Source organism: Dendrobates tinctorius, unplaced genomic scaffold (assembly GCF_039654945.1).
Source record: "Dendrobates tinctorius isolate UK_male_01 unplaced genomic scaffold, ASM3965494v1 ptg000097l, whole genome shotgun sequence".
NCBI lineage: Eukaryota > Metazoa > Chordata > Amphibia > Anura > Dendrobatidae > Dendrobates > Dendrobates tinctorius.
Window position 1 is genome coordinate 10,218,834 of NW_027361765.1, and position 14,264 is coordinate 10,233,097.

Sequence of the window (14,264 nt, forward strand, 5' to 3'; positions counted from 1 at the left end):
TTTTTTGTCGTTTTCGAGGCAAAATCGCACGGTAAAAACACGAAAAAACCTGAACGTGTGAACGCCGCCTTAGAGTAGTACAATGCTTTTCATGTTTTATAATGATGAGGGATATATATATTTAAAAGGGACAATAATTATACTGTTCTGATATCTGTCAGGTAGAGAATTGCCATGCAGTTGCTGTGAAAACGTTGAAATTTTATCCTTTGGATTTACACAGGTCTCTATGGCACCACTGAACACTGAACCTAACAGTAGTGGGCATGTTGCCATGAAAATAGCTCAAGAATGTAGCCTCAGTTGCTTGGTCTGTAACTTCAAGAGACACATAAGAAATCCTTGAGGGTTAGAAAAAAATGTTGATGATGGCTAAAAAGTGTCTGTGGAGATACCTTTCTGAGGTTACCCGAATCCGCTCGTCATTAGACGACTGCTGCTCATCTTCCTTCTCTTGAAAATATTCTTCTACACATTGTTCTTCAAACTCATAGAGTTTCTTCAGTTCCTCATCATTCAGAAACAGTTCTACAAGGTTAAAAGCACAATCTCTGCATTAGTAGGTAACGTATTTGACGCCTTATGATTATGTGACGTAGACCACAGTGATTTGGTTAGCCATGATTGGATTTTGCTACAGATATGCATTAGCGATGCCGTAGAATTGTAGGCTACATTGTGAGTCATGTCACTGGCACTTGGTGAGCCATTGGTGTAAAAAAATATAGAAGCTGATTTCTTTTAGAAAATTCTAAATTTATGGCTTAATACACTCTTAAATCAAGGAACCATTTGATTACAAGGGTGTTCAAGATCTATGGATTATATATTGTCATTGATTTCATCAACTTTATTCTAAGCACAATTTACTTCCATCTTCTGCCAAAAGAAAAATTGCAATTGTCCATGTCACATAATAACAACTACTATATGTTTTATTTATATAGCGCCAACAAATTTTGCTCTTTAGAATTAGTCAAATAACAAGCAAATAAAACGACACACGACCAAAAGGAATGTGCAAACAGTGAGACAAAAAGGAAAAAAGTCACATTTCTATCTACTGAGTGTAAATAATGACGGCTCCTATTGAATGACACTAAGCAGATATACAGGATGGTAGGGAGCCAGAAAGTATTGCAAATTGTAGGACTTTTCAGTATATAAAATATATTCTTAATGTGCTGAAACCATAACAATCATTCAATAATAAAAGAGGAGGACACAGAGAGCATGGTCGTAATCATGTGGAAGGTTTTCCAACTTACTCAGCCCTCTATCTCGCTCATCCTGATCTCCTTCTTGCATCTTTCTGCAGCGGCAACATAGGCGCTTTAAAATGATGTACATGTGGCTGAAGATTATCATTGGAGGTGGCAAAACAGGACGGTCATGAAAAGTCATAATGAGCTGGTAACGCTGGAACTTCCACACCTGGTTTGAAATTGATTTTACTTCGAAAAATGTATTACTGAAAACAAAGAATGAAAATATTAATAAACATCATTCTATATAGCTGACTTTATGGCTAACGTTATTTAAAAACAGTAATTGAAGAACTGACATTTATCCACCGTATATGGACAAAAGTATTAGGAACATCTATGCATTACACCTACAGGGGCTTTTATAACATACCATTATAAATAATAGGCTTTGATTTGGCATTGGTTACCTTTTTGAAGTTATAACGTGTTGGAATATGTTTGGTGCAACAACTCCATTCCGGTCTATGAGTGTTTAGTTGCTAGATTTGTATGCTGTTTATAAAGTTAGAACAAAAAAAAACTCCCAGAGGCTCACACAGGCAGAGCATGTGACTGTATTTCCTGTTTTTCCTGTGTCTGTGTATGAGAGAAGCAGCCTGCTGTAGATGATGCACAGACAGAGACACACAAATGATTTATTCCTGATCTATTAAGCTTATCATATAATGTTCCTGAATAAAGAAACTCTGATGTCACACGCTTGGAGAGTATCTTGAATAATCCGCTGCCAACAGGTTATGGGCCCAGAGTGACACAGCAACAGAAGAAGCAAAGAAGCTTCCCATTCATTTTAATGCATTTTGCACTTTTTGTGCATAATGATGCATTTTTTTACAGCGAAAAAAACGCTTTGCGGTTTAAAACGCAGCATGCTCATTAATTTCGCAGTAAATTCCGCATTTCTGGCTATTTTCTATGTGTCTGGGGACGCGCTGAAAAAATCGCGGCAAAAACGCGCAAAAATCGCTGCAAAAACGCACGTTTTCTAGGAAGGAGTCCTGTTTTTATGCAGAAATTTTCTGCATACATGTGCACATAGCCTCAATGACCAGAACTACCAGTCCTGGAAATTCAAGGTGAAGATGCAGCTTATAAGAGAAGGTATGTGGAAATACAGTGGGGCAAAAAAGTATTTAGTCAGTCAGCAATAGTGCAAGTTCCACCACTTAAAAAGATGAGAGGCGTCTGTAATTTACATCATAGGTAGACCTCAACTATGGGAGACAAACTGAGAAAAAAAAATCCAGAAAATCACATTGTCTGTTTTTTTTTTCATTTTATTTGCATATTATGGTGGAAAATAAGTATTTGGTCAGAAACAAGCAATCAAGATTTCTGGCTCTCACAGACCTGTAACTTCTTCTTTAAGAGTCTCCTCTTTCCTCCACTCATTACCTGTAGTAATGGCACCTGTTTAAACTTGTTATCAGTATAAAAAGACACCTGTGCACACCCTCAAACAGTCTGACTCCAAACTCCACTATGGTGAAGACCAAAGAGCTGTCAAAGGACACCAGAAACAAAATTGTAGCCCTGCACCAGGCTGGGAAGACTGAATCTGCAATAGCCAACCAGCTTGGAGTGAAGAAATCAACTGTGGGAACAATAATTAGAAAATGGAAGACATACAAGACCACTGATAATCTCCCTCGATCTGGTGCTCCACGCAAAATCCCACCCCGTGGGGTCAGAATGATCACAAGAACGGTGAGCAAAAATCCCAGAACCACGCGGGGGGGACCTAGTGAATGAACTGCAGAGAGCTGGGACCAATGTAACAAGGCCTACCATAAGTAACACACTACGCCACCATGGACTCAGATCCTGCAGTGCCAGATGTGTCCCACTGCTTAAGCCTGTACATGTCCGGGCCCGTCTGAAGTTTGCTAGAGAGCATTTGGATGATCCAGAGGAGTTTTGGGAGAATGTCCTATGGTCTGATGAAACCAAACTGGAACTGTTTGGTAGAAACACAACTTGTCGTGTTTGGAGGAAAAAGAATACTGAGTTGCATCCATCAAACACCATACCTACTGTAAAGCATGGTGGTGGAAACATCATGCTTTGGGGCTGTTTCTCTGCAAAGGGGCCAGGACGACTGATCCGGGTACATGAAAGAATGAATGGGGCCATGTATCGTGAGATTTTGAGTGCATCCTCATTCCATCAGCAAGGGCATTGAAGATGAAACGTGGCTGGGTCTTTCAACATGACAATGATCCAAAGCACACCGCCAGGGCAACGAAGGAGTGGCTTCGTAAGAAGCATTTCAAGGTCCTGGAGTGGCCTAGCCAGTCTCCAGATCTCAACCCTATAGAAAACCTTTGGAGGGAGTTGAAAGTCCGTGTTGCCAAGCGAAAAGCCAAAAACATCACTGCTCTAGAGGAGATCTGCATGGAGGAATGGGCCAACATACCAACAACAGTGTGTGGCAACCTTGTGAAGACTTACAGAAAACGTTTGACCTCTGTCATTGCCAACAAAGGATATATCACAAAGTATTGAGATGAAATTTTGTTTCTGACCAAATACTTATTTTCCACCATAATATGCAAATAAAATGAAAAAAAAACAGACAATGTGATTTTCTGGATTTTTTTTTCTCAGTTTGTCTCCCATAGTTGAGGTCTACCTATGATGTAAATTACAGACGCCTCTCATCTTTTTAAGTGGTGGAACTTGCACTATTGCTGACTGACTAAATACTTTTTTGCCCCACTGTATACTCAGGAACAAGTTTCCTCATCCATTACCAGATGATTGGCTAGAGAAGGATCAGAAAGCACAAAGCACAATCTCCCTCAGTGTAGATGATAACAAGATTGTGCATATATGCAAATGTGCAAATGCAAAGGAGATGTGGGATGAATTACAGAAAGTGCATGAAAGATCAAATCTCAGCAATAAGCTTTATCTCATGAGAAAGCTGTATCAGTCTAAGCTAAGTGATGGACAGAATATGCAGGACTGTATAAGAAACACCCTAGAGATTGTGGAGTGTCTCAGGGGTATTTGGAGAAGAAATTAAAGATTTTCATGTTGCTGCACTTCCATTAAGTGGTCTTCCAGAGAGTTATGACACACTCCTGACTGCACTAGATGCACAGCCAGATGATGAGCTGACACTAGAGAATGTTAAAGGCAAACTTGTGGATAAATTCAAGAGAAAAATGCAGCATGTAAGCAGCAGTAATTAATCCAGAGCAGAAACAGCATTAAAGACATAGTATTTCCCTAAATATAAGAGCAATCTAAGAGAAACTCGTGAATGTTTTGTCTGTAAAAAGCCTGGCCACCTTAACCCCTTACCTACAATGGACGTAATATTCCGTCCATGTGACCCTGGACCTAATTACCATGGATGGAATATTACGTCCCAGCGATCAGCGGCGCCCACGTGGTGAGCGCCCCTGATCGCGGCCGGGTGTCAGCTGATTATCACAGCTGACACCCGGCACAATGTGTCAGGGGCGGTCACAGACCGCCCCAACACGTTAACCCCTTGTACACCGCAATCAAACGCGATCGCGGTGTACCGGGGGTTAAAGGGAAGCATCGGCAGGGAGGGGGCTGTCACAGTGATCTGTGATTTGACAGATCAGCGATCTGTCACAGGACAATGATGTCCCACCTGGGACAAGGTAATAAAGTAAAAAAAAAAAAAAGTGTTAAAAATAATTTTAAAAAAATCGCTAAATAAATTAGTAAAAAAAAAAAAAATATTCCCCAATAAATCCATTTTTTCAAAATAAAAAAAAAAACAATAAAAGTACACATATTTGGTATTGCCGCGTCCGTAGCGACCCGCCCTATAAAACTGTCCCATTAGTTAACCCCTTTAGTGAACCCCTTAAAAAATAAAAATAAAAAACGAAGCAAAAAATAATGATTTATTATCATACCACCAAACAAAAAGTGCAATAACGCGCGATCAAAAAGACGCATATAAATATCCATGGTACCGCTGAAAACGTCATCTTGTCCCGCAAAAAACGAGCCGCCATACAGCGTCATCTGCAAAAAAATAAAAAAGTTATAGCTCTCAGAATAAAGCGATACAAAAATAATTATTTTTTATATAAAATGGTTTTCATTGCAAAAAACCGACAAAACATAAAAAAACGACCTAAATGAGGTATCGCTGTAACCGTACTGACCCGAAAAATAAAACCACTTTATCAATTTTACCGCATGCGGAACGGTGTAAACGCACCCCCCCAAAAGAAATTCATGAAACGCTGGTTTTTGTTCATTCTGCGTTCCAAAAATCAGAATAAAAAGCGATCAAAAAATGTCACGTGCCCGAAAATGGTACCAATGAAAACGTCAACTCGTCCCGCAAAAAATAAGACCTCACATGACTCGGTGGGTCAAAATACGGAAAAATTATAGCTCACAATATGTGGTGATGCAAAAACTATTTTTACAATAAAAAGCGTCTTTTAGCGTGTGACAGCCGCCAAACATAAAAACCGCCATAAATAGTAAATCAAACCCCCCGTTATCACCCCCTTAGTTAGGGAAAAATAATAAAACTAAAAGAAAATGTATTTATTTCCATTTTCCCATTAGGGTTAGGGCTAGGGTTGGGGCTAGGGTTAGGGTTAGGGGTGTGTTGGGGTTAGGGTTGGAGTTATAATTGTGGGGTTTCCACTGTTTGGGCACATCAGGTGCTCTCCAAATGCAAAATGGCATCTGATCTCAATTCCAGCCAATTCTGCGTTGAAAAAGTCAAATGGTGCTCCTTCCCTTCCAAGCTCTGCCATGCTCCCAAACAGTGTTTTACCCCCACATATGGGGTATCAGCCTACTCAGGACAAATTACAAAACAACTTTTGGGGTCCAATTTCTCCTGTTACCCTTAGGAAAATAAAAAATTGGGGGCAAAAATATCATTTTTGCGGAAAAAAATGATTTTTTTTATTTTCACGCCCAGGCGTTATAAACTTCTGTGAAGCACTTGGGGGTTCAAAGTGCTCACCACACATCTACATAAGTTCCGTGGGGGTCTAGTTTCCAAAATGGGGTCACTTGTGGGGAGTTTCAATAGTTTAGGTACATCAGGGGCTCTCCAAACGCACATGACACCCGCAGACCATTCCATCAAAGTCTGCATTCCAAAATGTCACTACTTCCCTTCCGAGCCCCGACGTGTGCCCATACAGTAGTTTTCTCCCACATATGAGGTATCAGCGTACTCAGGACAAATTGGACAACAACTTTTGCGGTCCAATTTCTCCTGTTACCCTTGGGAAAATAAAAAAAATGGGGACTAAAAGATGATGTTTGTTGAAAAAATACGATATTTTTATTTTCACGCCCGGTCGTTATAAACTTCTGTGAAGCACTGGGGGGTTCAAAGTGCTCACCACACATCTAGATAAGTTCATTAGGGGGTCTAGTTTCCAAAATGGGGTCACTTGTGGGGGGTTTCCACTGTTTAGGTACATCAGGGGCTCTCCAAAAGCAACATGACACCCGCAGACCATTCCATCAAAGTCTGCATTCCAAAACTTCACTACTTCCCTTCCGATCCCCGACGTGTGCCCATACAGTAGTTTTCTCCCACATATGGGGTGTCAGCGTACTCAGGACAAATTGGACAACAACTTTTGGGGTCCAATTTCTCCTGTTACCCTTGGGAAAATAAAAAAAATTGGGACTAAAAGATGATGTTTGTGGAAAAAATACGATTTTTTTATTTTCACGGCCGGGCGTTATAAACTTCTGTGAAGCACTGGGGGGTTCAAAGTGCTCACCACACATCTAGATAAGTTCCTTGGGGGGTCTAGTTTCCAAAATGGTGTCATTTGTGGGGAGTTTCTACTGTTTTGGTACATCAGGGGCTTTCCAAACGCGACATGGTGTCCGATCTCAATTGCAGCCAAAAACGTTAAATGGCGCTGCTTCCCTTCCGAGCTCTGCTATGCACCCAAATAGTCATTTACACCCACATATGGGGTATCAGCGTACTCAGGACAAATTGCACAATAACTTTTATGGTCCTGTTACCCTTGGAAAAATAAAAATTGGGGGTGAAAAGATCATTTTTGTGGAAAAAATATGATTTTTTAATTGTACCGCTGTACGTTATAAACTTCTGTGAAGCCCTTGTGGGTTCAAAGTTCTCACCACATATCTAGATAAGTTCCTTGGGGGGTCTAGTTTCCAAAATGGGGTCACTTGGGGGGGTTTCCACTGTTTAGGTACATCAGGGGCTCTCCAAACGCGACATGGCGTCCGATCTGAATTCCAGCCAATTTTGCATTGAAAAAGTCAAACGGCGCTCCTTCCCTACTGAGGTCTGCCATGCGCCGAAACAGTGGTTCCTTCCCACATATCAGGTATCAGCGTACTCAGGACAAATTGCACATTAACTTTTGCAGTCCAACTTCTCCTGTTACCCTTGGTAAAATAAAGAAAATTGAACCTGAAGTATTTTTTTTGTGGAAAAAAGTTAAATGTTCAATTTTTTTTTTAAATATTCAAAAAAATTCCTGTGATGCACCTAAAGGGTTAATAAACTTCTTGAATGTGGTTTTAAGCACCATAAGGGGTGCAGTTTTTAGAATGGTGTCACTCTTGGGTATTTTCTATCATATAGACCCCTCAAAGTGGCTTCAAATGTGATGTGGTCCCTAAAAATAAAATGGTGTTGCAAAAATGAGAAATCGCGGGTCAATTTTTAACCCTTATAACTTCCTAACAAAAAAAAATTTTGGTTCCAAAATTGTGCTGATGTAAAGTAAACATGTGGGAAATGTTATTTATTAATTTTTTTGTGTGCCGTATCACTGTGATTTAAGGGCATAAAAATTCAAAGTTGGAAAATTGCGAAATTTTCAAAATTTTCACCAAATTTCCATTTTTTTCACAAATAAACGCAAGTTATTTGAATGAAATTGTACCACTAACATGAAGTACAATATGTCACGAGAAAACAATGTCAGAATCACCGGGATGCATAGAAGCGTTTCAGAGTTATGACCTCATAAACGGACAGTGGTCAGAATTGTAAAAATTGGCCCGGGAGTTAACGTGCAAACCACCCTTGGTAGTGAAGGGGTTAAGCAGACTGCAGAATTTGGAAAGCAAGAATGAGTCAGCTTAAAAATCAGAACAGTCATCAAAGGGTTAAAACAGCTGTAAAGGAAGATTCTGCAAGTGTTAAAACTGCATTTAATGCCAGTACAGGCCCATCTGCAAAGCATATATCGTGTATAGATTCTGGTGCAAGCAGCCATATGATAAATAACAAGGATTTCTTCACTGACCTTAATGAAAGCAAATCAGGAAATGTCATCTTAGCTAATGGTCACTATATGACTTCAGATGGAGTAAGAGATGCTACCTCCACTGTCCAGTTTCCTCAGCACAAAGCAGAAAGATCCCAATAAAGGATGTTCTCTATGTTACCAGCAATCTTCTGTCAGTAAATAAGCTCACGCAAATGGGAATGTAGTTACTTTTAAAGATAACAGCTGCATCATCTCAAAGAAGGGTCACACTCTTGCAGAAGGAAAAATCCAAGATGAACTTTATCAGCTAAAATGCAAATAAAGAATGTACAGTGCTAGACAAGATCTACATAAGAATTGTATCCATGTATGGCACAGATGTCTTGGGTACAGAGACCCAGAAGCAGTAAGGAAGCTAGCTCAACTTGCAAATGGTATTGAAATCAACCAGTGTAGTCAACTGATGAAGTGCACCAGCTGTCTTAAAGGGAAAATGTCCAGAATATCCTTTCCTAAAATAAGCACCACTAGATCTGCACAGCCTCTGGATCTGATACATACAGATGTATGTGGTCCAATGAGTGTTCAAACTCCTAGCAAGAAGAGATATTTTCTCACATTTATTGATGACTACTCCAGATATACAGTCGCCTATCTGCTTCACAGTAAGGATGAAGTTCCACAGAAACTTGAAGAATATCTTGCTGTAGTGTTTAACAAATTTGGAAGAATGACAAAAGCCCTGCGTGTGGATAATGGACCCGAATTTACAAGTGGTAAGGTGAAAACCATTTTGAAAAAGGATGGAATTGTGTTCCAGACTACCATTAATAATAAATAATAATAATAATCTTTATTTATATAGCGCCAACATATTCCGCAGCGCTTTACAGTTGAACAGTTTCAAACACAACAGTCATAAGTAATAACGTTAACAATACAATAATTAAAGCGAAATAAGACGACCCTGCTCGTGGGAGCTTACAATCTACAATGAGGTGGGGGCGATACAAAGCACAGGTTTGTATTTACAATGATGTATTTATAATGATGGTCCAGCCATCTTCAGGGGTTGGGGGATAGATGGAGATAGTGAATGGGCTACACACACACAAGCATAAAATGACTTTGATTACTGAATGTGATAGGCCGCTCTGAACAAATGTGTTTTGAGCGAGCGCCAAAAACTATGCAAATTGTGGATGGTCCTAATATCTTGGGGTAGAGCATTCCAGAGGATTGGCGCAGCACGGGAGAAGTCTTGGAGTTGGGAGTGGGAGGTACGGATTAGGGCAGAGGTTAGTCGAATGTCATTTGCAGAGCGCAGTGGTCGGTTAGGCCGATAGACAGAAATGAGAGAGGAGATGTAAGGGGGTGCCATACTGTGGATAGCTTTGTGGGTGAGAACAAGTACTTTGAATTGTATCCTGTAATGAATGGGCAGCCAGTGTAACGACTGGCGAAGAGCGGACGCGTCCGAGAAACGATTAGCCAGATGGACAACCCTGGCTGCTGCATTAAGGATGGACTGGAGAGGGGAGAGTCGAGTGAGGGGGAGGCCAATTAATATAGCGTTACAGTAGTCCAGGCGGGAGTGGATCAGGGCGACAGTGAGGGTTTTTGTTGTTTCCATGGTGAGAAAAGGGCGGCTACCATTCCATACAACCCAGAACAAAATGGCATTGCAGAGAGAAAGAACCGTACTCTCTGTGTAAGTGGAAGAAGTATCTTGTTTGCTGCAAATCTACTTACAACATATTGGGGAGAGGCCATCATGACAGCTAGCTATCTTCCAGACAGAGTGCCAGGTAAAGCCACAAATAAAACTCCATATGAGCTATGAACCTAACCTGAAGCACCTCAGGATATTTGGAAGCAAAACGTTTGTGTATGTTCCCAAAGAAAAACGTTCCATGTGGGAATCACACGCAAAGCAAGGAGTCCTGGTGGGCTATAGCGAAACTCAAAAGGGATACAGAATCCTGCACCCAGAGACTAACACAGTAACAATCAGCAGATATGTAGTGGTTGATGAAAACTCTGTATCGCTCAAATTCCATGAAGTTACACCAGTTATTCAACCTAAGAAGCAAGAACAAGAATCTCAATCACCAAACCCATATGCCGAAAAAGAAAACACTGAAGTGTGGATAAGCTCTGACATCACCAAGGAAGACACAGAAGAACCAAGTCAACCTCCAGACCTGAGATCAGAAAGGCCAAACAAAGGTATCCCAGCTAGGCGCCTTTCTTATATGGTCAGAACTAGAGTTGAGCGATACCGTCCGATACTTCAAAGTATCGGATCGGAATGGATCGGCCGATCTTAAAAAAAAGTATCGGTATCGCCGATTCCGATACCGGAAGTCCCATTCAAGTCTATGGGACTTCCGGTATTGGAATAAGAAAAATCCTGTTTTTCCCTTGTACAGCCTCTCTGGGGTCTGTACGGGCCTTTCGGGGGGCTGTGCCGGCCTGCCAGGGGGTCTGTGCAGGCTCCGGTGGTCTGTGCCGGCCTGCCGGGGGGCTGTGCCGGCCTGCCAGGGGGGCTGTGCAGGCTCCGGTGGGCTGTGCCGGCCTGCCGGGGGGCTGTGCCGGCCTGCCGGGGGGCTGTGCAGGCTTCGGGGGGCTGTGCAGGCATCGTCCGATGGGACTACAAGTCCCATCGGGCGATGCCTGCTACCATGACAGTGATTGACACATTAGCCAATGATGGGACAGTAGTAGTCCCATCATCCGGCTAATGTGTTGAATGTAAAAAAAAAAAAAAAAAAAAAAAATTACATGCTACATACATACAACATGCATACTACATACATGCTACATTCATACTACATACTACATACATGCTACATTCATACTACATATACACTACATGCAACATACATACTACATACATACTACATGCAACATACATACTACATATATACTACATGCATGCAACATGCATACTACATATGTACTACATGCTACATACATACTACATATATGCTACATACATACTACATATATACTACATGCATGCTACATACATACTACATACATACTACATATATGCTACATACATACTACATGCTACATATATACTACATGCATGCTACATACATACTACATGCTACATACATACTACATATATACTACATACATACTACATACATACTACATGCATGCTACATACATACTACATGCTACATACATACTACATATATACTACATGCATGCTACATACATACTACATGCTACATACATACTACATATATACTACATACATACTACATACATACTACATGCATGCTACATACATACTACATGCTACATACATACTACATATATACTACATATATGCTACATACATACTACATGCTACATACATACTACATATATACTACATACATACTACATGCTACATACATACTACATATATACTACATACATACTACATACATACTACATGCATGCTACATACATACTACATGCTACATACATACTACATATATACTACATGCATCCTACATACATACTACATGCTACATACATACTACATATATACTACATGCATGCTACATACATACTGCATGCTACATGCATGCTACATACATACTACATACATACTACATGCTACATACATACCACATATATACTACATACATACTACATACAATACATTCATACAATACATACATAGACATACAGTACATATAACATAGAGTAACATACTTACCAATACTTGTCACATTGTTCCCCGAAGCCATTGTCTTTTACGGAATAAATATTAACATAACAAACCACAAAAATACTCACCCACGATCCGAAGCAGTCCACGAGTGTGTCCCACGATGATCTTGGGTAGAGAACTGCAGCATCAGCTGTTGCTGCCGTTCTCTACGGGCTGCAGGAATCCAATGACGGAAGGTAGGTATCCTTCCGCACTGTATTCCTCCGCCACTTAAAAAAAAAAAAAGTCCCTAGTCTCACTTTATGCCATTGCTGTGTGGGAAATTCCCACGCAGCAATGGCATAAAGTGAGACTAGGGACTTTTTTTTTTTTAAGTGGCGGAGGAATACAGTGCGGAAGGATACCTACCTTCCGTCATTGGATTCCTGCAGCCCGTAGAGAACGGCAGCAACAGCTGATGCTGCCGTTCTCTACCCAAGATCGTCGTGGGACACACTCGTGGACTGCTTCGGATTGTGGGTGAGTATTTTTGTGGTTTGTTATGTTAATATTTATTCCGTAAAAGACAATGGCTTCGGGGAACAATGTGACAAGTATTGGTAAGTATGTTACTCTATGTTATATGTACTGTATGTCTATGTATGTATTGTATGAATGTATTGTATGTAGTATGTATGTAGTATATATGTGGTATGTATGTAGCATGTAGTATGTATGTAGTATGTATGTAGCATGCATGTAGCATGCAGTATGTATGTAGCATGCATGTAGTATATATGTAGTATGTATGTAGCATGTAGTATGTATGTAGCATGCATGTAGTATATATGTAGTATGTATGTAGCATGTAGTATGTATGTAGCATGCATGTAGTATATATGTAGTATGTATGTAGCATGTAGTATGTATGTAGCATGCATGTAGTATGTATGTAGTATGTATGTAGTATATATGTAGTATGTAGTATGTATGTAGCATGCATGTAGTATATATGTAGTATGTATGTAGCATATATGTAGTATGTATGTAGCATGTAGTATGCATGTAGCATGCAGTATGTATGTAGCATGCATGTAGTATATATGTAGTATGTATGTAGCATATATGTAGTATGTATGTAGTATATATGTAGTATGTATGTAGCATGTAGTATGTATGTAGCATGCATGTAGTATATATGTAGTATGTATGTAGCATGTAGTATGTATGTAGCATGCATGTAGTATGTATGTAGTATGTATGTAGTATATATGTAGTATGTATGTAGCATGTAGTATGTATGTAGCATGCATGTAGTATATATGTAGTATGTATGTAGCATGTAGTATGTATGTAGCATGCATGTAGTATGTATGTAGTATGTATGTAGTATGTATGTAGTATATATGTAGTATGTATGTAGCATGTAGTATGTATGTAGCATGCATGTAGTATGTATGTAGTATGTATGTAGTATGTATGTAGTATATATGTGTTATGTATGTAGTATGTATGTAGTATATATGTGGTATGTATGTAGTATGTATGTAGTATGTATGTAGTATGTATGTAGCATGTAGTATGTATGTAGCATGCATGTAGTATGTATGTAGTATGTATGTAGTATGTATGTAGTATATATGTGTTATGTATGTAGTATGTATGTAGTATGTATGTAGTATATATGTGGTATGTATGTAGTATGTATGTAGTATGTATGTAGTATGTATGTAGCATGTAGTATGTATGTAGCATGCATGTAGTATGTATGTAGTATGTATGTAGTATGTATGTAGTATATATGTGTTATGTATGTAGTATGTATGTAGTATGTATGTAGTATGTATGTAGCATGTAGTATGTATGTAGCATGCATGTAGTATGTATGTAGTATTTTTTTTTTTTTTTAACATTTAACACATTAGCCGGATGATGGGACTACTACTGTCCCATCATTGGCTAATGTGTCAATCACTGTCATGGTAGCAGGCATCGCCAGATGGGACTTGTAGTCCCATCGGACGATGCTTGCACAGACCCCCGGACATCAGCACAGCCCCCCGGCAGGCCGGCACAGCCCCCCGGCAGGCCGGCACAGACCCC

General features: G+C 39.9%; 1 protein-coding gene across 2 annotated transcripts in view; it reads right to left on the reverse strand.

Moving 5' to 3' along the window:
• TRPM1 (transient receptor potential cation channel subfamily M member 1) overlaps positions 1 to 14,264 on the reverse strand; it is a 337,343-nt gene that overhangs the window by 9,142 nt on the left and 313,937 nt on the right. For both annotated transcript variants that reach the window (XM_073586898.1, XM_073586897.1), the window contains exons 25-26: positions 1,269 to 1,471; positions 396 to 528 (exon numbers count right to left, since the gene is read on the reverse strand). In XM_073586898.1, the coding sequence (XP_073442999.1) occupies positions 396 to 528; positions 1,269 to 1,471 (336 nt within the window). The remainder of the gene's footprint in view (positions 1 to 395; positions 529 to 1,268; positions 1,472 to 14,264) is intronic.